Source organism: Danio aesculapii, chromosome 19, assembly GCF_903798145.1.
Source record: "Danio aesculapii chromosome 19, fDanAes4.1, whole genome shotgun sequence".
NCBI classification, from domain to species: domain Eukaryota; kingdom Metazoa; phylum Chordata; class Actinopteri; order Cypriniformes; family Danionidae; genus Danio; species Danio aesculapii.
Window position 1 is genome coordinate 34,118,830 of NC_079453.1, and position 27,771 is coordinate 34,146,600.

Consider the following 27,771-nt stretch of genomic DNA (forward strand, 5'->3'; position numbering starts at 1 on the left):
ATGATGCCTAAATAATTGTAATTATTAAATAAATGAACATTATTTAGTTATTTTAGCTTCATTTTAAGCTAAATCACTATTATAAATGTGTTGAAGCTCATTTATTTTTATTTGATCGACTTTCAGTTCAGTTAACATTTATTTTAAGTAACAAAATGTTCCGTTATGGTTTCAACTAATAATACTGGATATAACTTAAGTTCAGCAAGAAAATTTGTCCCACTTTTTATTAGGTGGCCTTAACTACTATGCACTTGCACCAAAAAATGCAGTGTACTTACTGTGCTCATAATGTATTACAGAAGAATGCTTTTGAGGTAGGATATGGGTAGGGAAAGGGACCTACTCATATCACCAAACCTGGTGATATGAGTAGGTTTCAGGGAGGGTTAAGGTGTAAGGGATGGTATATATATATATATATATATATATATATATATATATATATATATATATATATATATATATATATATATATATATATATATATATATATATATATATATATATATATATATACATATACATACATACACATATACATACATACAATTACAAATGTAATTTTATATATATTAGGTATGGGATGATAACCCATGTGTGTATATATATATATATATACACACACAAAAATGTGAAATGTGATTTCTTTCTTTTTTTTTAATAAAACAAATGACAAGTTCTTTACAATCAACAAAAATAGTCAACAAATCTAATTTTAACTTGGTTTCTCACCTAAACCAGAGTCGTCACATATATTACAGCTTCTTAACAGTTCACAAGTAGCAGAATTATCCGGTCTCTGCGACATTATACACCATCTAAATCTAATAATTAGCAATTGGTTAATCAAAAAGAGAATATGATTGTATTGTTTGTTTACAACGTTTATATATATATATATATATATATATATATATATATATATATATATATATATATATATATATATATATATATATATATATGTATATATATATATATATATATATATATATATATATATATATATATTTATATATATATTAAGGCTGCACAATGTCTTGTTTCAGCATCAAAAATCGCAATGTGTGAGTTTGCAATAGTCACATCGCAGCATCTGCACTGTGGAGTTGGGATTATTATTGTTGATCAACAATGAAGAATATACAGTGTTTACATTTTCCATTAAATTTGATTGTTCAATAATAGGGGCAGGACAGAATAGCGATATGCATTAGATGGTGCTTCTCGTAATGGCGAATCGAATGTTGGAATTCTAAGAAATATAGGTGCTGTTAATAAAAGAAGAACATCTTATAACTGTTTGATGCATTTTTCCCTCTTCATTTACAAACATGATGATAATATCGTATTGTATCGTATTACTGTACCTGAATATCTTGACTACTTATTTCACTTTTATCTTTATCTTATTTATTTATTCTTGCAATTTCTTTGATAGAGTCCTCTACAAGATTGTCTCCAATCAAATGTAATGATTTTATTTCAAAGAGCTATTCTTCCAAAATTTTATTCATATTGCCATATAAACTGCAGCAAAATAAAATATTGCAGTGTCAGATTTTTCCAATATCGTGCAGCCCTAATATATATATATATATATATATATATATATATATATATATATATATATATATATATATATATATATATATATATACACAACTCAATAAAGGAAGACTTTGTTAGAATTAATGATTTACAATTACAATAATTTTTAACCAATTTAGTTTAACCGGAACACAAATTGTCATTTTATTTTTTTTACAGTACAACGAAATGGACACGAAAACGCCAGCTCCTACATTCAGCATATTTTAATTGCCATCTGAAAAAAGTGCTCTTACATGTTTACTTCTGTGTTTATCATGCACGCCGCATTCAAATCTCAGGTATATCAGTAGACGGCAACACTACCGACAAGTTCACAGTATTGAAAAGGCCAGTGCCACACATAATCGCCGAAAGTGCAATTGAGATTGGAGCTGACGCACAGCGCTGAGTTTGCCAGGACAGCTGGGCAGCCTTGTCGAAGGGAAGGGAAGGGCATCTCAAAGTCAAACCGCTGCCTCCGGAGAAGAGGAAAGAGACTTACGTCACACTAAGACAAACGGAAGACTGGGGCGACGCAATGGGCCTTGTTAGAGAAGATTGTTTCTTTGGAGAGGGTTTGTTGGAGGAGTGTTGTGTTAAGAGAGCGGGGGCGATCCTCAAGCCGAAACGTACTGAGGAGGAGGATCCTTCGGCGGGATGGCGATCGCCTCTTCATAGGGTGGAAGTAGTACCTGAAAAAAAACAAAAACACAAAAGCACATATTAGTGTTCAGATGATTCCTGTTTTCACCCCTTTTCTCTATACTGTATTAACAAGAAATAAAAATAAAAGTTTGTGGTGTCCTGATCAATGACTGAATATTGGATTTTTACTGAAATGGCAACTAGATTGATAAATAGTACATGAAATGTAACATATTATGAAAAGCTACACTAAAAACTTTGGTGTTGTACAGAATCAAAGATTGAAGAAGGATTTTTAAAGCATTCAGTTTGAAATAGTAGTTTTTAAAGCTAAATAAAAGCTAGCTCTATAGACAGACAAATAGATGAAAAAAAAATGACAACTTATTTTTTGAAGTGGATTTTTCAATAATGATAATGTTTTAGCGATGGTATGTTCAGATTCAAATGATTCAAATGGATCACTGAATCATTGCCTCAAATGATTAATTAAAAAACAGATTAATTCAACAATGAAACATTGCAAATGTTCTGCTCTAGTTTAGCTTTTAAAACAAAGCATTTCATGAAACAGAAAAATATATAGTCAGAATTATTAGCCCCCCTGAATTATTAGCCCCCTGGTTTATTTTTCTCCCCCAATTTCTGTTTAACGGAGAGAAGATTTTTTCAACACATTTTTAAACATAATAATTTTAATAACTAATTTCTATTAACTGATTTATTTTATCTTTGCCATGATGACAATACATAATAGGGAGGTCCAGATCATGCTGTTTCAGATTCGATCGAAATAGGACCTTACCTCCCGATCAGGACTCGATATGTATATATCTATACTTAAATTTTTTTAGATTAGATTAGACTCAACTTTATTGTCATTACACATGTACAAGTACAAGGCAACGAAATGCAGTTTAGGTCTAACCAGCAGTGCAATAGCAGCAAGTGCAGGATACAGGTATAAGTTATAAAGTGCAGTTATAGAAAAACTATGGTGATATTTACAGATGGATGTACTATGAACATTATATACAGGTTGTATTAGCTATGAACAGATTTACAATAAATGAATATATGTACAGGATGCTATTAATAATCAGGACTGTGCAGATAGATAAACATAATTACAAATGTCCATGTGCAGTGGGTATGTCCAGTTCAAATAAGTGAATCAGAGCAATGAATTTTTGCAAACTTTAAATGTGCAAATGTTAAATAGTGCAGTGATTGTGAAGAGTATAAGTTAGAGGAGTGTGGGGGGTGTATTGGGGGGGGCAAAAGAGTCAGTGAGGGGCAGAGTTCAAAAGGGAGACTGCTCTGGGGAAAAAGCTGTTCCTCAGTCTGCTGGTTTTTGTCCTAACCTTAAGGATGTTTTAAAACATCTATGGTTAGGCGGTGACACAGAGTCAGACCTCTTTCTTGCCTTCACACAGAAACAGCCTGTGCGGCATGACATCACTTTGTTGCAGAGACGCTATTGGTTAAATGCCGACAAAGTAGAACATAGAAGCAGCTTGAAGCAGAAAGCGCGAGGATGTCTGCGGTCTGGACGTATTATAAAGTTGATGACAACAACATTGTCATAGCACACTGTGAGATATGTAAACTTGGCATTGCAAGAGGTGGAAAGGAAAAGGCTTCATTTATCACAACACACCTGATAAGACACTCGCCACTATTTCACAGAGAAAGCTCTGCTAGTTCTTTATAAGCTTTTGGACAAACTTCTTGTCCAGTTATAAGACGTACGAAATGTTTCGTTCACCACAGACATATGGAGTTCATCCGTAGCTCCCATGTCTCTACTAAGTTTCTTCGCTCTTCTTTAATTTTTGTATGTATTATAGACGTATCGGATCGAGTTTCGGTAGATACTCAAAATCAAATGACTCGAACTCAGACTCGAGGGCAAAAAAAACCTGATCAGAACATCCCTAGTACGTAATATTTCACTAGATATTTTTCAAGACACTTCTATACAGCATAAAGTGACATTTAAAGGCTTAACTAGGTTAATTAGGTTAGCTAGGCAGGTTAGGGTAATCAGGCAATTTATTGTATAATGATGGTTTGTTTTGTAGACTATTGAAAAAATATATGGCTTAAAGGGGCTAATAATTTTGACCTTAAAATGTTTGGTAAAAAATTAACTGCTTTTATTCTAGCAAAATAAAACAAATAAAAAACACAATATTTTTCTCCAGAAGAAAAAATATTATCAGACATACTGTGAAAATTTGGAAAATATTTTAAAAAGAAAAAAAATTCAACTGTATATTCAATATTATATCAAACTCAAATGTAGTATTATTACTCTATTATTATCTAATCCAATATCATTTTCTGTTGAACTGTTATATGAAATCAAAATCACATGCTGAGGAATCCTCACATGCAGGAATCATTTTGGCTTTCATAACTTTAAACAATGGCATTTTAACATGCTTCAGATTTTAGACGTTCAAGAGGTGTTTGTGTTTGTATTCGTGAAATGAGTGGTGTACTCGATAACATCAGCCTTGCACATTAACAAAGCAATAACGTCATTAAATTTCAGACATTCCTAAATCCAGTCCTGAGAAACACGAGTGTCATGCTGTGGGGATTATCTGTGCACTTTTAGATGGATATTGAGACGTGCATTACTGCGAGAGGATGATGACGCTCTCCTCATGCCCTCTGTATTGTTGAGTCAGTGTTTATGGAGGGCATTAGAGAGGGCACTGTGCTGTGTGCCTGCTTTGCCTCTAATCCAGTACTGTCTGCCAAAAGCAATCCCGTCTTACTGCTTCTGTCTGTCGGTCTGTCTGTCTGTCCTGCTGCTCTGCTGACCCTCACAGCCCTACAGTCACTGACAACTCGCATACATGAGGAGCTACATTTAATGTATCTGACAGTCGGGTTTTTTCACCATAGAGATTTACAGTTGAAGTCAGAATTATTAGCCCTCCTGTATTATTAGTATATTTTTCCCCAATTTCTGTTTAACAGGAATAACACATTTCTAAACATAATAGTATTAATAACTAATTTATAATAACTGTTTTTTTTTTACCTTTACCATGATGACCGTAAATAATATTTTCCTAGATATTTGTCAAGATGCTAGTATTCATTTAGCTTAAAGTGACATTTAAAGGCTTAATTAGGTTAATTAGGCAAGTTAGGGTACTTAGGCAAGTGAACAGTGCACCCGGATAGTATTCATAGCGCTTAATTTTTCCACATTTTTTATGTTGCAGCCTTATTCCAAAATGGATTAAATTCATTTATTTCCCCAACATTCTACACACAAAACCCCATAATGACAATGTGAAAAAAGATTTTTGGAAATTGTTGCAAATTTATTAAAATTAAAAACCTGCAAAATCACATATACATAAGTATTCACAGCCTTTGCTGTGAGGCTCTCAACTGAGCTCATGTACATTCTGTTTCCACTGATCATTCTTGAGATGTTTCAGCAGCTTAATTGGAGTTCACCTGTGGTAATTCAGTTGATTGGACATGATTTGAAAAGGCATTCACCTGTCTATATAAGGTCCCAGGGTTGACAGTGCATGTCAAAGCACAAACCAAGCATAAAGACAAAAGGAATTGTCTGTAGACCTCCGAGACAGGATTGTCTCGAGGCACAAGGTTTGGGAAGGTTACAGAAAAATTTCTGCTGCTCTGAAAGTTCCAATGAGCACAGTGGCCTCCATCATCTGTAAGTGGAAGATGTTTGGAACCAGCAGGACTCTTTCTAGAGGTGACCGGTCATCTAAGCTGAGTGATTGGGGGAGAAGGGCCTTAGTCAGGGAGGTGATCATTAACTCGATGGTCATTCTGTCTGAGCTCCAGCGTTCTTCTGTGGAGAGAGGAGAACCTTGAAAAAGGACAACCATCTGTGCAACAATCCACCAGTCAGGCCTGTATGGTAGAGTGGCCAGATGGAAGCCAGTAAAGAGCACATAGCAGTCTGCCTGGAATTTGCCAAAAGGCATCAGAAACAAAATTCTCTGGTCTGATGAGACTAAAATTTAACTCCAGGCGTTACTTTTGGAGAAATCCTGGCACCGCTCATTACCAGGCTAATACCATCGCTACAGTGAAGCATGGTGGTGGCAGCATCATGCTGTGAGGATGTTTTTCAGCAGCAGGCACTGGAAGACTAGTCAGGATAGAGGGAAAGATGAATGCAGCTATGCACAGAGACATCCTGAATGAAAACCTGCTTGAGAGTGCTCTTGACCTCAGACTGAGGCGACGGTTCATCTTCCAGCAGGACAATGACCCAAAGCAAACCGCCAAAATATCAATGGAGTGGCTTCACAACAACTCGGTGAATGTCATTGAGTGGCCCAGCCAGAGCCCAGACCTAAATCTTATTTAATGTCTCTGGAGAGATCTGAAAATGGCTGTACACCGTCGCTTCCCATCCAACCTGATAGAGCTTGAGAGATACTGCAAAGAGGAATGGGCAAAAATTCCCAAAGACAGGTGTGCCAAGCTTGTGGCATCATATTCAAAAAGACTTGAGGCTGTAATTGCTGCCAAAGGTGCATCAACAAAGTATTGAGCAAAGACTGTGAATAATTATGTACATGTGACTTTTCGTTTTTTTTATTTTTTATAAATTTGCAACAATTTCCAAAAATATTTCTTCACATTGTCATTATGGGGTATTGTGTGTAGAATTTTGAGGAAATAAATGAATTTATTCCATTTTGGAATAAGGCTGTAGCATAAAGAAATGTGGAAAAAGTGAAGCACTATGAATACTTTCCAGATGCACTGTATAACATTGGTTTGTTCTGTAGACAACTGAAAAAATATTGCTTAAGGGAGCTAATAATATTGAGCTTAAATGCATTAAAAAAAATTGAAAGCTGCTTTTATTCTACCTAAAATAAGACTTTCTCCAAAATAAAAAAATATTATAGGAAAATTGTGAAAAATTCCTTGCTCTGTTAATCATCATTTGGAAAATGTTTGAAAAAGAAAAAAATTAACAGGAGGGCTAATAACTGTACATGTTTAACTGTACATATTTAAACAAGTCTCTTTTTTTCTTCCGTCGGGTGATCAAACTAATTGGATTGCCTGGTTCGTTTAGTTGAATTCCACAGATGTCCTTCCAGCACAATGAGCGGTTGGATGCTTTAAAAAAAAAAAGGCAGAAAGAATCGAAATAAAAGGCCATTGAGGAGCGTAGGGCTTTTTTGGCATTCAGCTGCAGGCCGTTACATAACTGTCCGCACTTGTTTGGATCATTCTAAATCCATTGGCTTGATGCTTTCCAGCGATCCTGACAAGGTGAGAATGTGATTCCCTCGGGACATTCATGACCAGATTACTAATAAGCTCACCTTTTCATAACACAAACAATGTTTTTGGCTGGTCTATTTCTGTGTAGGGAGGATGACATTTCCTCTGTAGTTACAGATGCCATTAAATCTAAGGTGAAGCCAGTCTTTCTTTGTCTCTCTCGAAAATAAAAACCAAGACTTGAAAAAAAAAAAAACATTATTTCTGATAAATTCCAAAGCAATATTTAATCTTTTCTGTTGAAATCATGAAAACTTAATCAACTAAAATGTAGCCTAAATGCAGGCTGAAATGTAGCCCAGAACTTGTTAGCAATATGCTAAGAGATGCTAGTAAAGAGTGTTAAAACACTCTTAAAAAGAGTGTGAAAAATATATGGTAAAATATGACAGAACATTTTATTAAAATAAATTTCTGGCCCTTTTTACCATTTAATACATCCTTGCTGAATAAAATGCAATGATTTGAACAAGTTTGGAACATTGTTCATGTGTATTTATTATAAAATCATGTGCAAATGTGAGTGTAAAAAAACAATGTCATAAAACATGCTAGACAAATGTTAGCAACCAGCTTATACAACAAGATAAACATGTTAGCAACATTTGAATTTAGGAATTTACTGTCTTTTTTACCATTTAATAATGTAATAATGCATTTATTATAAAAAAAAACATTACTGAATGAATGAATTAAAATATAAATTTATTTAAAATCAAAATTCTTTCTGAGCCCAAAGTTTGTAACAGTACGTGTTTATGTGTATTTATTCAAAAAACATTAGCAAACGTGATTAATGAAACAATGTTTTAAAATATGCTAGCAATGTTAGCACCAAGCTAAAACCTGATAGCAACAAGCTAAAACATAGAGAAACGCCTTTAAACATGTTAGCAACATTTTAATCTATCATTAACCATTTAATTAACAAAAATACTGTCACTTTTTACCATTTAACATAACCTTGCTGAATAAAAGTATCAATTTATTTAAAACCAAAACTCTTACTAACCCCAAAGTTTGTACCCTAATCTACCCTAACCTCAAAGTATCTACCCTAACATGTCAGCAGCAACAAGCTAAAACTTATTAGAAACATCTTTAAATCATGCAATTTCAATCTATCATTTTTTTTTTTAATTACTGTGACTTTTTACAACTTTATATTTCATACTTGCTGAATTAAAGTATTAATTTATTTAAAACGAAATCTCTTACCAACCCCAAAGTGTTCATGTGAACTGATTATAAAAACATTTGTAAAAGTGAGTGTAAAAAAACATTAAACAGATGGTCAAATAAACCCTTGACTTACTGTAGTGTCATTTGTAGTGACATAAACCAGGACCTCAGTAGTGCTTCTTCCACTGACGTATCTGTAGCAGTTCCACACACAGGCAATGAGGTATGCCTGAAGAGAAAGAACAGCCGTGGATGATACTAAATAAAACACCACTCAAACTGCTTATTTAAAATTAGCACAAATCTTAATTTAACTTAATTTTGTGTTAAATCCACTTAAATTTGTAAAAATGAATGTTAACTTAATTAATTCATGTTGTCCTAACAAAATATCTCAATACTCAAATATGACATTTGCCAGAAAGACTCATGGATAATATAAATTAATGTGCTACAACCTACCTTAATCTTAAAATCTCTAATATTCAGTGTATTTCTACTTATTATCTTTATTATTATGTGTGTATAATATATATATATATATATATATATATATATATATATATATATATATATATATATATATATATATATATATATATACACACACACACATTTATGTGCATGTATGTTTGTGTGTATGTATATGTATGTGTAGGTATATATGTATGTATATGTGTATTCATTTCTATGATATTATAGACTGTACATATACCCTGTATTTGTTTTTAATTATTATGCGTATCTTATGCTTATGTGTATGTAGTATGTATTTTCTGTTAGTTATTTGTCTTGATTGCAATGTTATTTGTGGACTTGAACTTTGGCATCGCTGAGGGGTGATGGGTTGAGGAGTGGATCTTGTTTTGTTTATTTGAAATTTTTTTAAAGATGCTGTGACCACAGTCCAAAGACATGCAATATAAGTGAATTGAATGAGCTAAATTGGCCGTAGTGTATGTGTGTGAATGAGAGTATATGGGGGTTTCCCAGTGATGGGTAGCAGCTGGAAGGGCATCAGCTGCATAGAACATATACTGGATAAGTTGGTGGTTCATTCCGCTGTGGCGACCCCTGATTAAAAAAGGGACTAAAGGCTGATTTATTATTCTGCGTGAATATGTATGGTCTGGCGCAGATTGGCGTAGTCGCATAGCCCTCGCCTTGGATGACGCCCATGCTGACGTACACCTCTTGAAAAATGTAACTAAACGTCGCAACGACATATAGCGCAAGCTCTGTGATTAGTCGGCTTGGTGGCTGTGACGAAAATCAATTCTTTCCTGACCAACCACAAAATGGTCAACCAAATACCTCATTTTACCATCTGGCAATTTAACTTACTGTTAAAACACACAGTCTATACTGTGTTTTCATATATATTTTTAAATTATTATTATTATTATAATGCAAAGTATTATTATCAAATACAAGTGGAAAACAGAGAAAGACAGTCAGGTAAAGCCAGGTGTGTGTGCATGTCTGTATGCATGTAAAAGGTAACTGGCTGGACAGGTCAAAGTATACAAACAAAAGAACATAAAAAATATACAACATGATTAAAAAAATGAAGCAAGAATAATATAGATATAAATAGAACATTTAATAGAATTGTATAGTTTTCAACACATTTACCACTAGCTTCAATGATTATGTTCATTCTCTCAGTGCAATAAACATGCCATTAAACTCAAGCGTACATTACAACAGCGCGAAGGCGAACTAAGAGGTTAATTTTAGCACAGTGTTTATCCCAGCCCAGTAATCTGCCTCTCTCTAATGCGTGCAGGCTGTCATAAAGCGATTTGTATCACATCTGAAGTCTACTGGAAGATTCAGCCTTCTAGAAGGACAACACAGGGTTTTAGTCCGAAGCACTCGAGTGTGCAGTCATCTTACAGGTCACTGTGCATTAAGTCAAGCTATAGTGAACCCAAAATGATCTTAAAGATCAGAATAAAAAGAAAGTAAGGTTCTGCATGTCCACCAAACAGAGTGTGAACTTTGTAGTTTTATGTATAGATCTTAATTGTAACAAATTAATACTATTTTTAAATTCCCAAATCCATTTTTAGTATATACTGCTTCAGGATTGAATGAAACATCTCTATTATAGCAGAAAAACAGCTTGTAAATTGTAAGTATGTCACGTTCTGTAGCATTACATTTACCTCAGGCAATTCGTTCGGTGCTGGTTTGCTGGAGAAATTAACTCCATATTTGCATGTTTTTTTAATGTTAGGGGTGACTGCTTATGTTTAATTAAATCTACCTTTTCGAATCTACTCTTTCAGTTCATTCATTAATTTTTCTTCAGCTTAGTCCCAGATTTATCAAAAGTTGCAACAGCGGAAGGAATCGCCAACTATTCCAGCATATGTTTATGCAACGGATGCTCTTCCAGCTGTAATCCAGTATTGGGAAACACCCATACACTCTCACACAACACATGCACTCATACACTATGGCCAATTTAGCTTATTCAATTCACCTATAGTGCATGTCTTTGGACTGTGGGGGAAACCTGAGCACCCGGAGGAAACCCACACGAACACAGGGAGAACATGCAAACTCCACACAGCCTAGCCAGCACTCGACCCAGAGACCTTCTTGCTGTGAGGCGACATCGTCAACCACAGAGCCGTTTAATTTATATTTCATTAACAAATTAGAGTAAAAACTAGGACCAGGCAGAATCTGCTGACATTTTTTGCTATTTCTGCAGAGAATTTTGTAAAAAATCTGCAGATTTATACAGAATGATTTTGGGAGTGTCATAACTACAAACTTAATATATTAAATAAAAAATAAAACCTTTTTAACTTTTATTTGATGTTTACAATGCAAATCCAATTAGATCCACCTATTTAGTAAACAAAGCAAGTCTCTCATATAATATATCCACTAAAAGACAGAAAATATTACTTTACAAACAATTTGCAAATTGTACATAAATCATATAAACATTTTAATATTATTATTAATATTATTATATCATAATAATATTAGTGAAATCAATTTAAATAAATATAATAATTGTATAAATATAAAATTATACACATTTACACACAAGTAAATAAACAGACTGAATGATGGGCTCAAAATTTGTGGAAATCTGCGGATCTCTGCACGCGCAGATTACGCGTGGGCCTAGTAAAAACTAAATATTATACTTCACATAACTATACTTAATCCTTAATATGCTTGATCCGTTTAATTATTTTCATTTATTTGCCACTTTTATTATTTAGATATTAATGTAAAGCTGCCACATGTGCAATTTACATGTCTGCATACAATTTGTTTTTAAAGAGCTGATTTTTATATCTAAAAGAAACTGAATTGCATAGTTAGCTCTTTATTGTTAATTGTAATCTTTAATGATTTTACATTCATGAACAATTAGTGGCTCCCTATAGACTCAAAAAAAGATGTTTACTACTTATTCTGAAGATTTTGAAGGGAAACATAATTGTTTTATGTTCAAACCTCTTACATTAGTTATGTTAACTTATTGGATTTGTACACTGTAAAAATGATCAGTTACTTAAAGCGAGTAAACCAATTGCCTTAAAAGCTGACTTTACAAAAATAATGCAAGTAATTTTAACCATTGTAACTAGGGACTGTTAAGACCAAATTTTTATAATTATGCTACTCTCTTTTTTTTATCCTTTTTTTTTAGTGTCAGACTATTTTAGCAAGTCTGTTTTCAAATAATTACTGCAATTATTACAATATTACATATATGGTGGTTCATTAAGGCTATAAAATCTACAATTATAGCCTGTATTGAATTTAGAAGACACAGTGGAGTCTGGAAGAGCAGATTTATTTTAGTGACTGTCATTTTGCTAGATATAGTAAAGCTGGAAAAAACAAATATAATAAATGTGTAATAAAAAAGTCATTAGTTTACTTTTATTTTAAAAAAAGTGAATACAATTTGCATAATAATAAAAATAAATAAATAAGTCGTTAACAGTTCCAAGTTACAATGGGTTTACTTGCATTATTTTTGTAAAGTCAACCTGTTGTTTTTAAGGCAATTAGTTTACTCGCTTTAAGTAACTGATCACTTTTTACAGTGTACTGGGACAGCATGAATGAATTGTATTCAACCCTGCAGTTTTTACAGTGTATACACAGTAAAAAATGTTGAGTTCCACACAGTCGATTTGTGTTGGGACAAAATGAAGGAATTAAGTTAACTATTAGGTTTTCCAAATTTAAGTGGATTGAACATAAAACAATTAAGCTCTCCCCATCAAAAAGCTCAAGAATTGTGTTGTCTCAGCACTTTTTAAATCAGTAGTTTGAACAAACAGTGCAGTTCTCAGCATTGGATTTCTTATCCTTAAAAAATTAAAATTATAATTATTATTTTGTTTGATTTTAACATAAGACGCAATGTGTTTTAATAAAAATAATTGCCGTACTGGCGTATGTAACTTGCGCATACCATTAAACCTCTAGAAAGAACTAATGTTTTGTGAGTTACCTTGAAAGCTAAGATGCATCCAACAAAGAGGAGCACTGCTAGTACTAGGCACATGTTGTTTGTGGACATCAAGTCCTCTTTGTATGGAAAAGTCCCAGGCTGTTAAAACAAAGAAACACTGAGTCAATACCAGAACCACACACTAATGAAGTTCTTAAAAAGTTCTTAAGATGCTTACCAACTGCTGAAGATAGTCCTGTATGGTATTGGGATAAACCACAACACTTATTGCTACCAGTGTGTTAAGAGCAAAGTCGAAGATCTGGTAGCAGAAGAAAGGAATGATCCATGCAGCATGTTGCTGAAAGGTCAGAAAGAAATCATGTTAGATTTTTATTTGCATTCATTAATTTAATTAACCTTCAAAGAAGCCTTCAAGCGAAAATGAAAGTTCTGTCTAATTTTCCAACCCTCATGTTTGTGGTCAATGTAAATACATGGTGGATTGGAACGGCACATACTGGTGAGTAAATAAAGCAGAACTCTCATTTATTTTTAGGGTCAATTTCAGAAGTAGTCAAACCTTATATGCGCCGTAGGTTGCCATTCCACAAATCAAAATCATCAGCAACGAGATTGCAGCAGCAATGCACATGTCTGTGGAGGAAAAAACACGACATCAGACTTGTGTAAGGGATATTATGCCTAATGGCTGACATTTACCCATCCTCTTTATCCAAGGATTTAATGGAGATATAGATTTTTCAAAAACTCAAAAATCAATTCTTATACATCAAGTCACTGAATTTATCTCTTATTATTAATAGAATTTTGATAAACATTATTTGGCAATTATTTGGCATTAAGAACACCGTTTATTTCAGCTCACTGCAAAAACAAAAAACTCAGTTTCATGTTTTAATTGAATGTCAACCAAAAAGCTACAGAACTGGACTGTTTTGTAATATTTATGTAATGCTAAGTCAGAGGTTTCCTTGTACAGTTTACAGTTTTGGCTCATAAAAAAAGCCCAGATAAACCTAGCTCAGTCTAAACTCTTTTTAATTTTCAATCGATCAAATATAAATTCAATGCAAATGCAAATTTAATGAAAATCATTAAATTAGTGTCAATATCAAGTACTAACATTTTTAAGAACTAAAATCTGTATGTAGATGTCTATGAAAGTTTGATTAAAATTAAATGTAGACAATCTTGTATTGAAATGTATATGTCAATTCATTGAAATATGATCTCTGTGGACTAGAATTCATTTAATTTAGCATAATCTGCTACAGTAGTTTGAAGTCGATCATCACTTTTCATCAATGTAGTCCTAAAACTATTGAGAAACACTCATTCTTGCCTTAGGACAATATTGAGAAACTGTTTTGATTCACTTTAAGTGTTGTCTACTGTATTATGTGTCTATTTTAAATGCATTAAATGTGTTAAATGTGTATGTGTAACCTATAAAAATATACAGTCCGTTTAAATATATCTATGTAAAATGTCAAACTCAAATTATTCTAAAAGCACATTAGAAAATCTATGTAAAGCAAAGAAATGTGTTGTGGAAATTTCTACAAAAATGCATGTAAATAGATCTACGTAACCTATTTTTATTAAGCACTGAAACATCTATCAAAATCCATTGAAATTAAAATATTATTATTTATATTAACTATTATTATAATTATACACAATAAGAATAAATCCCACTCTTACCCTGAATGTGCCTGCTAACTTTATTGAATAATTCATTTAAGAACAAACTTACTAATTCATCAGACGAGGCAAGAGACTGAAATATAATCCAGTAACACTGCCTGTCTGCATTAAACTTTTAACAGTTCAGCCTAGTGCCCACAAGACCTTACAGACACTGGTGAACTAGTTACCTGACCTACTATCTGTAGTGCTTGCGTTCAAAACAACTAGCAGACTCTCGTTTTCTTCAAAACACAGGCATATCTCAGATTATTGAGCAATACAAACAAAGCAGCATGCTTTATGGATAACAATGAAGGCTATACACTGATAGTGAAAGAGGAGATTGTTTAAACATTGTGAAAAAGGGGTATTTTGAATAGCTATTATACGGCTATGGAAAGAAAAATAAGAGCACCTTGAAAATTCTCAATTTCTCTGGATTTACTGTTTATTCATTTTTTACCATTTGCTGATTTACTTATTAATGTATTTATTTGCGTATTATTTGTTATTTACTTATTTATTTACTTATTCATTTATTTACTTATTTAATTATTTATTTACTTATTTATCTATTATTTACTTATTTAATTATTTACTTATTTATTAAATCATTTACTTATTTAATTATTTGTTATTTACTTATTTATTATTCACTTAAAATAATTTATTTATTTATTTGCTTATTTATTATTTACTTGTTTGTTATTTACTATTATGTACTTATTATGTATTTATATTTAATTATTTTCTTATTGATTTATTTATTTATTCAATTATTTACTTATTTATTTACATATTTAATTATTTAATTATTAATTTGTTAAATTATTTACTTATTTATTCAATTATTGACTTGTTTTTTACTTATTTGTAATTTACTTATTTACTATTATTTACTTATTTACTATTTCCTTATTTAATTATTTCCTTATTTATTTACTTATTTATTAAATTATTTACTTATTTATTATTTACTTATTGAATTATTTCCTTATTTATTTACCCATTAAATTATTTACTTATTTATTATTTACTTATCAAACTATTTACTTAAGTACTTTTTTTACTTATTCATTTATTTATTATTCACTAATAATAAATGACTTATTTGCTATTATTTACTTATTTGTTATTTACTTATTTATTATTTACTTAAATTTTATTATTTATTTATTTATTTACTTATTAAATTATATATTATTTACTTATCTATTTAATTATTTATTAATCAATTGTATTATTTAATTAATAATTTTTTTATTTAACATTTACTTATTTGTTATTATTTTTTTATTTACTTATTAATTTACTTATATTTCCTTATTTACTTATTTGTAATTTACTTATGTACTGTTATTTACTTATTTATTATTTACTTACATTTATTTATTTACTTATTTATTTATTTATTCAATTATTAAATTGTTTATTATTTACTTATACATTTATTTACTTATTTATTTATTTATTTATTTACTTATTTATTAAATTATTAAATTGTTTATTATTTACTTATACATTTATTTATTTACTTATTTATTAAATTATTAAATTGTTTATTATTTACTTATACATTTATTTATTTACTTATTTATTAAATTAATAAATTGTTTATTATTTACTTATGTATTATTCACTTATATTTAATTATTTAATCATTTATTTACTTATTTAATATTTACTTATTTGTTATCTTAGTTTATATATTTACTCATATTTATTATTAAATTACTTACTTATTAAATTATTTACTTATTATTTATTTATTAAATTATTTACTAATGTAATTAATTGTTTAATTATTTATTTACCTATTTATTATTCACTAATATTTAATAACTTATGTACATATTTATTATGTATGGGTTTAATAAAAATATGACAAATGTTAATAATTGTTTAATATTATTAAGGTCATTTAGAGTTGTTGTTTTTTTTTTTTTTTCAGAAACTTCACAATTGCCATGTTGTTTTCTAAGAATAACATACCTTGGAATGCCGTGATTGGCCAATGACAATTAAGTATTCCAGAAGCCATGTAACAACAAATCTTACCATGTTATCATTTGTTGTGACTGAAAATCAGGGATATTTCACCCTATTTTCTAAACTCTTATAAAGTGCAAACACTTAATACACTGAATATAAACATATCTAAAAAAAACTGCACTTTTTAACTTTACTCAAAAACTAAATGCAAAAGAAATGTCATGAGTAGAATAGGAGTACATTAACATTTTACTCTTTACATAACCATAAATCATAAATCCAGCTAAAGCGAGTACTTTCAAGTAGTAAAGTTTTCCATAGCTGTAGATTTCAGTACAGTTCATGCATTGTTAATATTCCAGAGCTTTCCTACTCCCTGACACTAATGAATGGGAAACTGGAACACATTTATTTGAGCTTCTCATGCTCGCTGTATTAAAAGTATATTGAGAGCGCTGGTGCTGATCTTTGAAATATATCTCTCCACTTAATCCACTCCATATGTTAAAGTACACCACCACACTGTACAGTCTGTCCACTCCAGCGCCCATTATAAAACCGGCGTCATATAACAGAGGCCAGATGCTGGAAGCCCAAACCAATTACAAGGAATCAAGAGTTTGAATCCTGCTGATGGGAGTCGCTTTTAATCAAAGTCACCAGAGCCAGAATCTATAGGCACACAGACAGCAGTGCTGAGACCACTGGGAAATATAATAGTGTGTTCATGCTGAATTAAAAAAGCTGATGATGATCGGATTGCTGGTGCGGGAATTTAAAGGGATAGTTCACCCAAAAATTTTATTCTGCCATCATTTACTCACTCATCATTGACTTGTTTCAAACCTCTTTGGCTTTAATTCTTCTGTTAAACACAAAAGGAGATATTTTGAAGAATGCCAGAAACCTGTAATCACTGACTTCCATAGTTTTTCCTACTATGGACATCAATGGTTACAGGTTTTCAGCATTCTTCAAAACATCTTCTTTAGTGTTCAACAGAAGAAAGAAACTCGTTAAGGTTTGGAACCACTTGAGGGTGAGTAAATAGTGAGTAAATTTTCATTTTTGGGAAATGAAAATGAGAAAACAGTGGGCGTGGTTTGTTTTTTCTACTGCGAGCTGATTCCCATCAGCCCATCAGAATCGGCCAGCTAGCACAGAAGCTACATTGAATAGCAGGGAATGGCACATGGCAGGGAAAAATGTCATTTAATGCAGTGCTTCTTGCATAATCAGAGACCCACTTTATATCAGATATCACCAGTATCCAGCGGAGATTGCTGAATTTTAAAGAAAATAGACCTTAATTTTGTAATGGCATACAGTTCACCGGAAGCGCTTAACCCAGGTTACTGACAAATTAAAAGTCCTTTCGCATACTTCCACATATACCCTATTGCAGCCAGGAGGCTAATGGTAGGGGCAAAATTATGCTAGCATGATTATGATTAGGCTAACTAAACAGTTTAAAAGATAAATTCTCATTTTCATAACCCATGCATGCCTTTAATTATACATAAGTATACGAAAACACTTATACATGCCATTTTAATGGTGAAATGAAATAGTCATGCTTTTTACATTATATAAATTATGAACGTGATTTCATATACAGTGCTTTATAATTAGGCACTACAAACTATACCTATTACAACAGTAAAACAATAGGATCACTTGGGGTCCAATAGGCGGACCCAGTTCTCAGGGGGGACTCAATTTCTCATGACATCGAAAGTGTGATATGCACATCAATATAGAAGCATATTTCATGACACTGTATAAAAATAATTAATATTTTTACAGTACTGTGACGGTTAGGTTAAGGGTTGGGGTGGGGGTAGATGTAAAAAAAATTCTGTTTATTGGGAAATTTAATAGATAACATAAATAATACTCAGTACAACTACTGTTTTTACAGTACTGTGATGTTTGGGTTTAGGGTTGGGGTAGACATAAAAAAAATTATATTTAATGACAAATTTAATAGATAATATGAATAATACTCAGTATAATACTCAGTACAACTACTGTTTTTACAGTACTGTGATGGTTGGGTTTAGGGCTGAGGTGGGGGTAGACTTTAATAAAGTAAAATTAATGGGAAATTTAATAAATAATACAAATAATTTTCATTAACTTCCAGGCGCAACTGTATCTGATCTAGCAACAACCCATTTCAGATTTTAAATAAAGATTACAAGGGCAAACAATGTTTTTTCCCTTACAAAAATAAACATGCACAGATAAATTGTTCACCACAAAATTAGCAAGGTGAGCTAACAAAATCAATAGAGTTAGTTTTGATTTGGAAACTGTTGGAAATGGAGGATTAAATGACTCAGACGTACTTGCATCATCCATGACGTCCAAATCTGTGCCGAGTTCGGAGCTGGTGAGGTGGTAGTGGTACTGGACCGGGTCATTGAGAGCCGATAACAGGATTAACAAAACCACTGCATTGATGAGCTGTAAATGACACAGATTATTCAGTTGAGTTTTTCCTGATATCGGTACAGATTTTAACAAATCACCATTGGCCAGTGTTGTCGCTTGATTACTTGCATACAATTAGGCCTGTCACAATAATCAATATATCAACTCATCGCACAACACATGGACATGACCTCAGTCATTTTTGATGTAATATTGCCCATAAATAAAAACCAATTCTAGCAACATTTTAGCTGATTGTGCAACATCTCTATCTCGATTAGAGTTGTCAGTGTCTGTATGGTTAAAAAAAACACTATAGTATTTACTATAAATTACTATAGTATATTTCATTGTGGGTGTCTGACAAATGAAAATAAATCTGGTAGCAGATATCACAGCCTCTGTTACTTTTTACCTTGCACTTTTATGTTAACATTTTTTTTTTGTTTGTTTGTTTGGGATTATTACATTCTGGCTCCAATAATTATTAAATTGTTAAAACGACTATAATTAAATAAAATATTCTTAAAAATAAAATACTGTGTGTTCTTTGGAAGAGTGTACTTCCATTATGACGCATGTAGACATCCCCTATATGCTATAAAACTCCAATGCTTGCAAGTTTATGTTGCACTAAATTATTTTCACTCAGGGGAAACTTATAAGACAGACACAATGTAAAATAAGTTTCTGACAAACTATTTTGTACAGATTTTTTTTATTTGCCAATTATTTAATTATTTTACTCATATAAAAAAACACTCAACAGACAAGCAACTCATTGCTTTGACTCAATTCATGAATGAACCATCACTGTTGGCTTTTTTCATGCTTTTGCCAGTATGTCAATTGTTTTAAAGTTTCAAATATGCTTTATGAAAATGAAATGTCAAAATATGAGGGAAATAATGCTCTGTCATGATTTCTGTTCAAAAAAAACAACATACTTAACTATATATCATAAGTCTAACTATATTCCGATATATAAGCTAATGTAATATAAATGTTATTACATTTTAACTGATTAAAAAATCAGTTTTTATCAGTATATCAATTATTATTTGCACCGAATTACATTTTAGAATGTTTATCGTAAATGACTGTAAAACACAGCTTTCTGTATGTTACGTTATAATTTATTTATTAATGTTAATATTATATATAGAAATATAAATATATATTTAACTTTTTTTACAGTATCTTTGACTCATACACACTCATGTTGTTAAGTCCCATCAGCCATATTACACTCTAGCTCCCACTGTCAGACATTTATATTGAAAATTAAATTAATCTGTGACACACATTGCCTTTATCCTCACTCCTAGTCTATGATAATGTTTTGTCTGTCGCAGCATTTTCCTTTCTGTGTCAATAAACAACAGCGTCGCTTTTAGGTTAATGAATTCTGTCATTCCTTGTGGTCCAGAAGAAACCGGAGGTGACTAGAATATTCCAGGCATTCGGACAGTTTGATAAGACAAAACGTCCTTTAGAAACACTTTCAGACATAAGATGAAGGATTATTCTTTCTATTTATACCATGCAAATGAGCTCAGGTTTCTAAAACAAGCCTCAATTTTTAGATTACGACTGTAAATAAGTATGACAACATAAGAGCGAACATGATTTGTTAAATAATACTTTTATGGTTACATATTCAGTTCTTATATTTGGCATCAAATGGTATAAGAGACTATTATTAGGCAATGTATACGAGTGTAGAATGTGTAGAATTTAGGATGTCCAAAAATACTGTATTGATTGAGAACACACAAGATTTTAAGACAAACGTTTTATAATTTATGATGTCATCACAAAAACATTTATTTTTATTTTTGTTTTTTTAATATAGCATTTTATTAGTGCAGTTTATTGAAAACATAAGAAAATACACTTTTATTTGTTTTTATTGTCACACTTTATCAATTGGTGTTTGTAGATTTTGATTAAAATACATATTTTAATATATAATATTCAATTTTAACAAATAATATACGTTTCTGGTAGAATGTCAAATATATACAACATTTTATTCCAAAAACATCAATATAAATATATAACATTATATAATATAAACATTTTGGACTGTAATCAAGAATTTTAAACGTGACTTTATAAAATTCACGTGTTTGATCTGTATTCATATTTCATTAAATTTGCACACTTAAAACTAACATTTTAGAAGACATACTATCAATTACTAAAATACTACTATATATATATATATATATATATATATATATATATATATATATATATATATATATATATATATATATATATACACACACACACACACATACTACTAATTATATACTATTTTTATGTGTTTGTTTGCAATTAAAAGTATGCGAAAAGGAATTTAAATAATAAACAAATAATTATTACGTGTGAACCCCATTTAACTCTATTACTCGTTTTGTGTTGTTTAATAAAGAGTTGTCTGGACTCACCATATACCAGATGCCCAGGATAATGGTGCCCGTCCGTACATGACAACACAGGCAGCAGCTGGTCGTGTACCATCTGTCCCACGGCGAAATCATCTTTCCGTCCAAAAACGCAGCACGACTAGTTCATGTATGCCTTTTAAGCTCAAAGCAGTAATATTATTTTGAATATATTTCGATGGCTTTTTGGGAGCTACGGCTCATTCAGTCGCCGTTGAGTCCTGGGTTGTTTCCGTTTCCCGTCTCCGTCCCGTTCGCTCGCTCGCATTAATCCAGCTCATCTCCGCACCACGTGACCGGAGGGGGATTTAGAGTGACGTCAGGATGCAAGTCGCTGTTCCAGAACAGACGAGCTCATAAAACATTTAAGATACAGTCTTTTTAACACATCGTATACTATTGTCATCCTTTGCGGGGCAAGTTGTAGCAATGGAACATTTTAAGGGTACAAATAAAAGTGCTGGGAAAAATGTACAAAAATTAGCATTGATATTATAATACTGTACTTATAGTGATTATTATTATCATTTATCATTATTATCAATAACAAATTATGTTCAGCTTATAATATGTAAACTGTAATAATAAACATTTTAAAGGCAAAATTGAAAGTACAGAAAAAAAAACAAATAAAAATATTTATAATTATTATATAATAACACTAGATTTTCTTGTTGATCATTTGGTATCAGAAGTGGCTTATGAAAAGGCAAAGGTCTCTAGAGTACGCTTATTTAACCAAAATAAATAATGTATAGTATAGAATATAAAGTCATGGTGCAGTGGAAAATAATGAATATTGTGTTTGACTCCCATGAGCTTGGAGGACTGCATCCATACATCTCTGCACTGACTCAAATAACTTATTAATAAAGTCATCTGGAATGGCAGAGAAAGTGTTTTTGTAGGACTCCCAGAGTTCATCAAGATTCTTTGGATTCATCTTCAATGCCTCCTTCTTCATCTTACCCCGGACATGCTCAATAATGTTCATGTCTGGTTATTTGGCTGGCCAATCCAGGTGCACCTTGACCTTCTTTGCTTTAAGGAACTTTGATGTGTGGAGGCTGAAGTATGAGAAGCGCCATACTGCTGAAGAATGTGCCCTCTCCTTTGATTTGTAATGTAATGGGCAGCACAAATGTCTTGATACCTCAGGCTGTTGATGTTGCTATTCACTCTGCAGATCTCTCGCACACCCCCATACTGAACGTAACCCCAAACCATGATTTTTCCTTCACTAAACTTGACTGATTTCTGTAAGAATCTTGGGTCCATGCAGGTTCCAATAGGTCTTCTGCAGTATTTGTAATGATTGGGATGCAGTTTAACAGATGATTCATTGGAAAAATCTACCTTCTGCCACTTTTCCAAATGGTCAACTAGAAGTCAAGTTATTATTTGTTGCTTCTACAACTGGGATCAACGACAAGACTTTTGTCAGTACTGATTATTGCTATTTTTATTATTAATAATAAATTATATTCAGCTTATATTATTTAAACTATATTAATAAAAATCTAAATTAATTCATGCTTACTAAAGAACATATTGCAATGGTTTTAAAAAAAACTCACTGCAAAAAAAAAGGAAAATCCTAGTGATCTAATAATTTCTAAATAAATTAATATTTTCTTAAAGCAAATTTAATATAAAATCTTGTTTTTAGAGGATTTTGGGGACTTTATGCTTAAAACATAAAAAAAAGTTTGCAACAAGATTTTGTGGTTATGTACAGTTAGACACAACATTTTTGGCTCTATACACCAACACAATGCGTTTTTTTTAGGAAAATGAACAATGTGCTTTAACTGCAGACTGTCAGCTTTAATTTAATTTGGAAAAAAATCATTTATTTCCTCAGAATTCTACACACAATACCCCATAATGACAATGTGAAAAAAGATTTTTTGAAATTGTTGCAAATTGATTAAAAATGAAAAAAACCTTAAAAATCATGTCAGTATTTACAGCCTTTGTGGTGAAGCTCTAAATTGAGCTCATGTACATTCTGTTTCCACTGATCATTCTTGAGATGTTTCAGCAGCTTAATTGGAGTTCACCTGTGGTAAATTCAGATGATTGGACATGATTTGAAAAGGCATACACTTGTCTATATAAGGTCCCAGGGTTGACAGTGCATGACAAAGCACAAACCAAGCATGAAGACAAAGGAATTTTGTCTTTCCGAATGCACTGTATGTGCCTCCCACTTGTTAAGGGTCCAAAAGTAATTGGAAAATTGGCTTCTAAACCGTTCCATGCGCAGGTGTGTGTTATTCCCTCATTATCTCAATTACAGTGAGCAGATAAAAGGTCCAGAGTTCATTTCAAGTGTGCTATTTGCACTTCGTATCTGTTACTGTCAACTCACAAAATGAGATCCAAAGCTCTCATTATCAGTCAAGCAAGCCATCATTAGGCTGAAAAAACAAAACAAACCCATCAGAGAGATAGCCAAAACATTAGGTAAACTGAGCTAAAAATGTTAGAATTGTTGACGTCCAAATTTTTGTGGACCTGACTGTATATCACAAAAATAAACTAAAAAATAAACAAACAGTATATCTAAACGCAGCAAAAATACCAGAAATACCCATAGTTTTGGAACGAGATTTATCATATTGAAATCTCTAACTTGTTCAATATAACAATTAAAAATGTTCGTAACAAATCTAAGGCCAGTTTGAGACATTATTAATATATACAGTTACACTGAAGAATTGACCAGACGAGACCTGATGTACGTGACAGAGAAGGACAGCAGATGGTCAACACTGAAGAGTGTGTTTGTGTGTGTGTAAGCCTCTGTGGGCGGCAGCTTCGTCTCTGCATCAGGGGATTTACAGCTCACAGCCAATCAAGTACATTTAACAGCAGCAAAACAACATGGTGGCATGAGAAATCTTCTCCGCTTCAGCTGCAATTGTGACTATTTATCCATATATTGAAAGGTATCATGTGTAACTGTGCCATTTCTGATTAACAACAATCATGAACAGCATTTATATGTGCCATCATGTGCTGAAGACACCCGCTAATATGCCATTGTGTAACAAGCGTTTATGTAACTAAAAAATCTTGTCAAGCATATTTAGAAGCGTTTGATAACAAAATTAACCTTTTATTTGCCACTGTTTTACACAGATAAGTCAGATAAATTATTAATAATCATTATATTATATATATAATACAATAATGTCATAATAAAATAATAATATAATAACTGTATACACACATTTACTTTTATTATTTTTTTATGTAAAAAATGCAGCTTTGTTTGATATAGAAGATAATTTCATCTAAAAATTTAAATAAAACAACAACAACAACAACAAAAACAACAACACATATTTAAAAATCTCACCAACCCCAAAATATTATCATTCATGCATATATTTCTTTGTCAGGTTTTTACAGCAGTGTGATGTCTATCGCAAAGGACATTTGCTAAAACAATCAAAATCTTTTTGGGGTAAAAAAACCCTTCATAAATCAAAAGAAGAGGATTAATGTGCCAGAGATACAAAATGAAAAGAGTAAGCAGCAGTAGAGGTCAGTTTGTCTCTACACGTGACACACGGCTACATCATTGTCCTGCAAATCCTAACCAATGAGTCGTCTAGTAAAAGTGTATCGTTTTCTAGTGGACGCTTGTGTTTCTAATTCATATAGACAATTAGGAATGTTGTCAACCCAAATATTGATGTATAAATAAAGGCATTTTCACATAATGTGGGGTTTTAAAAAGCAAAGTGACAATTCAGAAGTCTGTATTGCTGAAAAAAAAAAAATAAAAATAATATATATATATATATATATATATATATATATATATATATATATATATATATATATATATATATATATATATATATATATATATATGTGAAAATATTATTTATAATAAATAATTTCAATAATAATTTTAAATATTAATACATTTATTAATAAATAAAACATTTTCAATAATTTTTTTAAGGAATGTGATTGTGAAAGATTTCAACTCAATTTGAACCATTTGGGCAGAAGAAATGAAAACATATGTAGCTTTAACAACTAAAATTGTTTGTGTTTTTTTACAATGACAATAAAACACTACAATGACGGTGTTAATTTACTTTGGATTGTTTGATTATGTTACATTTTTATGTTACATTTTACTTCAATACTGTTAGAATATCCAGAAAGTCATAAAGCACTGTCTATTTCATTTGCATCTTTGTTCTGTTTTACTCATTTATAGTCATTTATTTATTACATGATGTATTATGATATGAATTCTTAGCAAATAGAGATGTTTAAAGTCATCTTATACATGGAGTAAACAAAAACAAAGACTGTGTATTTATGCACCATCAAATGTGGTTATAACGAAAGTCAAAGGGGGAAAAACAGCCACCAACAGTAAATTAGGGAGAAAAAATGAAAATCTAACAATGCATCAAAGCTAATGTTGTTACTGATCGTTCACATGAACAAGACTGTGATAAAAAGGTTTAAAAATCCAGTCCACAATTACACAAACGTTTTAGTAGTTTTGACAGATTTATGCAAAAAAAAGTTGAAAAAAATATATTAATCTAATGCATTTTCAAAGCATTTTAATTCAGTGGATGTTTTCATCCCAAACATAACAAAAGGGTAGTAAATTTGATGTGCACAAGAGTTATGTTATAGCATTTTAACAGCAAATTGCTCAATTTCCCCTCCACTACATTTTATTTTTATTAATATTATAAATTTTTTATATACTTCCTTGGCCTCATAATTTCTGTTTGATTAAAATGAGTCCAAATTTGCTTATTTTTTATTAAAACATCTGAAATATTACTTTTGATCTAATATGACTTTTTTATAGATGCTTCATGTGAAGGACAACTAACATACACAATCATGTTCGAAAATTCCTTTTCAAAATAAGTTATAGGATAGATATTTGTTTTCCTTAAGTTATAGTATAATATATATATATATATATATATATATGCAGGATTTAGTATTTAGGTAATCTTTGCAATATTGATGTAATTTCAAGTAGTTTTGAGAGCTGAGATACACACTTTGATTTTCTCTGACGCATCAAGTTAAGTGCATAAAGGTCACTCACAGACACACACTTTAATTTGCTGTTATACCTCATTTAAAAATCCACAACCAAGCTTTTGTTTGCACATGTCTATCTTAAGGGTTAATGGTGCCAACTGATGATGAACAATGAAAATTACACATTCGACCTCTTCCCATCAGGGAAAACCACCAACTATCAAAAATACATGATTACATGGTGTCAAGGTTTTGCAACAAAAAAAATGTGGTCACAATAGAATATTGTTCAATAGGGCAAAATCAGCCACCAACCGTAAATTAGGGAGAAAAAATGAAATTTAATCAAAAACAATGTTGATTCACATTACCAAGACTTAAGACTTAAGGTAATAAAAATCCAGTTCACAATTACTTTTTATATTGAAAATAGGTCATTTTGCCTTTGTTTAACACTAAAATCAGTGACATCATTTATGAATTTAAGCAATTAAAGAATTAAAATCCTGTAATAGTAAGTATGTACTGTAATAATCCTAAGCATTGTAGTAGTTTTGATCAGGACTGAGGTTGAGTAACAGATTTATGCAATAAAAGAAGAGAGAAAAAAAAGTATCTTTTGCAATATTACAGCAGTTTATTCAGGGGATGTTTTCATCCCGAACAAAAGGGTGTATATCATCGGGTTTTTCTACAGATTTAAAATGTGTGTCAAAACAAGATTTGTCACCAAAAATCATTCTCCTAGCTGAAACAAAAAAAGTTATGGCCAAATTAAGACTGAAAACATCTCCAACACTACAGAGTTAATCAGGAAAATGTTGACTTTTTCATTAAACAATGATTCTTTGAATTTAAACTAATTCATTAAGCAAAAACTGTGTACACTGAAATATTTGCAGCTGTGAAATAAAACTTAATATTCATGCGAAACAAAAAACCCGAAAACACCTC

The 27,771-nt window shown here is 31.4% G+C and overlaps 1 protein-coding gene across 1 annotated transcript; it reads right to left on the bottom strand.

The window, feature by feature from the left end:
• Window positions 1-1,716: 1,716 nt before the first annotated feature.
• laptm4b (lysosomal protein transmembrane 4 beta) lies at window positions 1,717-22,044 on the bottom strand. Its single transcript, XM_056479751.1, has 7 exons — window positions 21,775-22,044; window positions 19,234-19,351; window positions 13,761-13,834; window positions 13,416-13,538; window positions 13,238-13,336; window positions 8,870-8,965; window positions 1,717-2,288 (listed from the first exon to the last, which is right to left on the bottom strand). Exons 1-7 carry the CDS (start codon window positions 21,865-21,867, stop codon window positions 2,214-2,216), a joined length of 678 nt encoding a protein of 225 aa, XP_056335726.1. The 5' UTR covers window positions 21,868-22,044; the 3' UTR covers window positions 1,717-2,213.
• Between the last annotated feature and the right edge of the window lie 5,727 nt (window positions 22,045-27,771).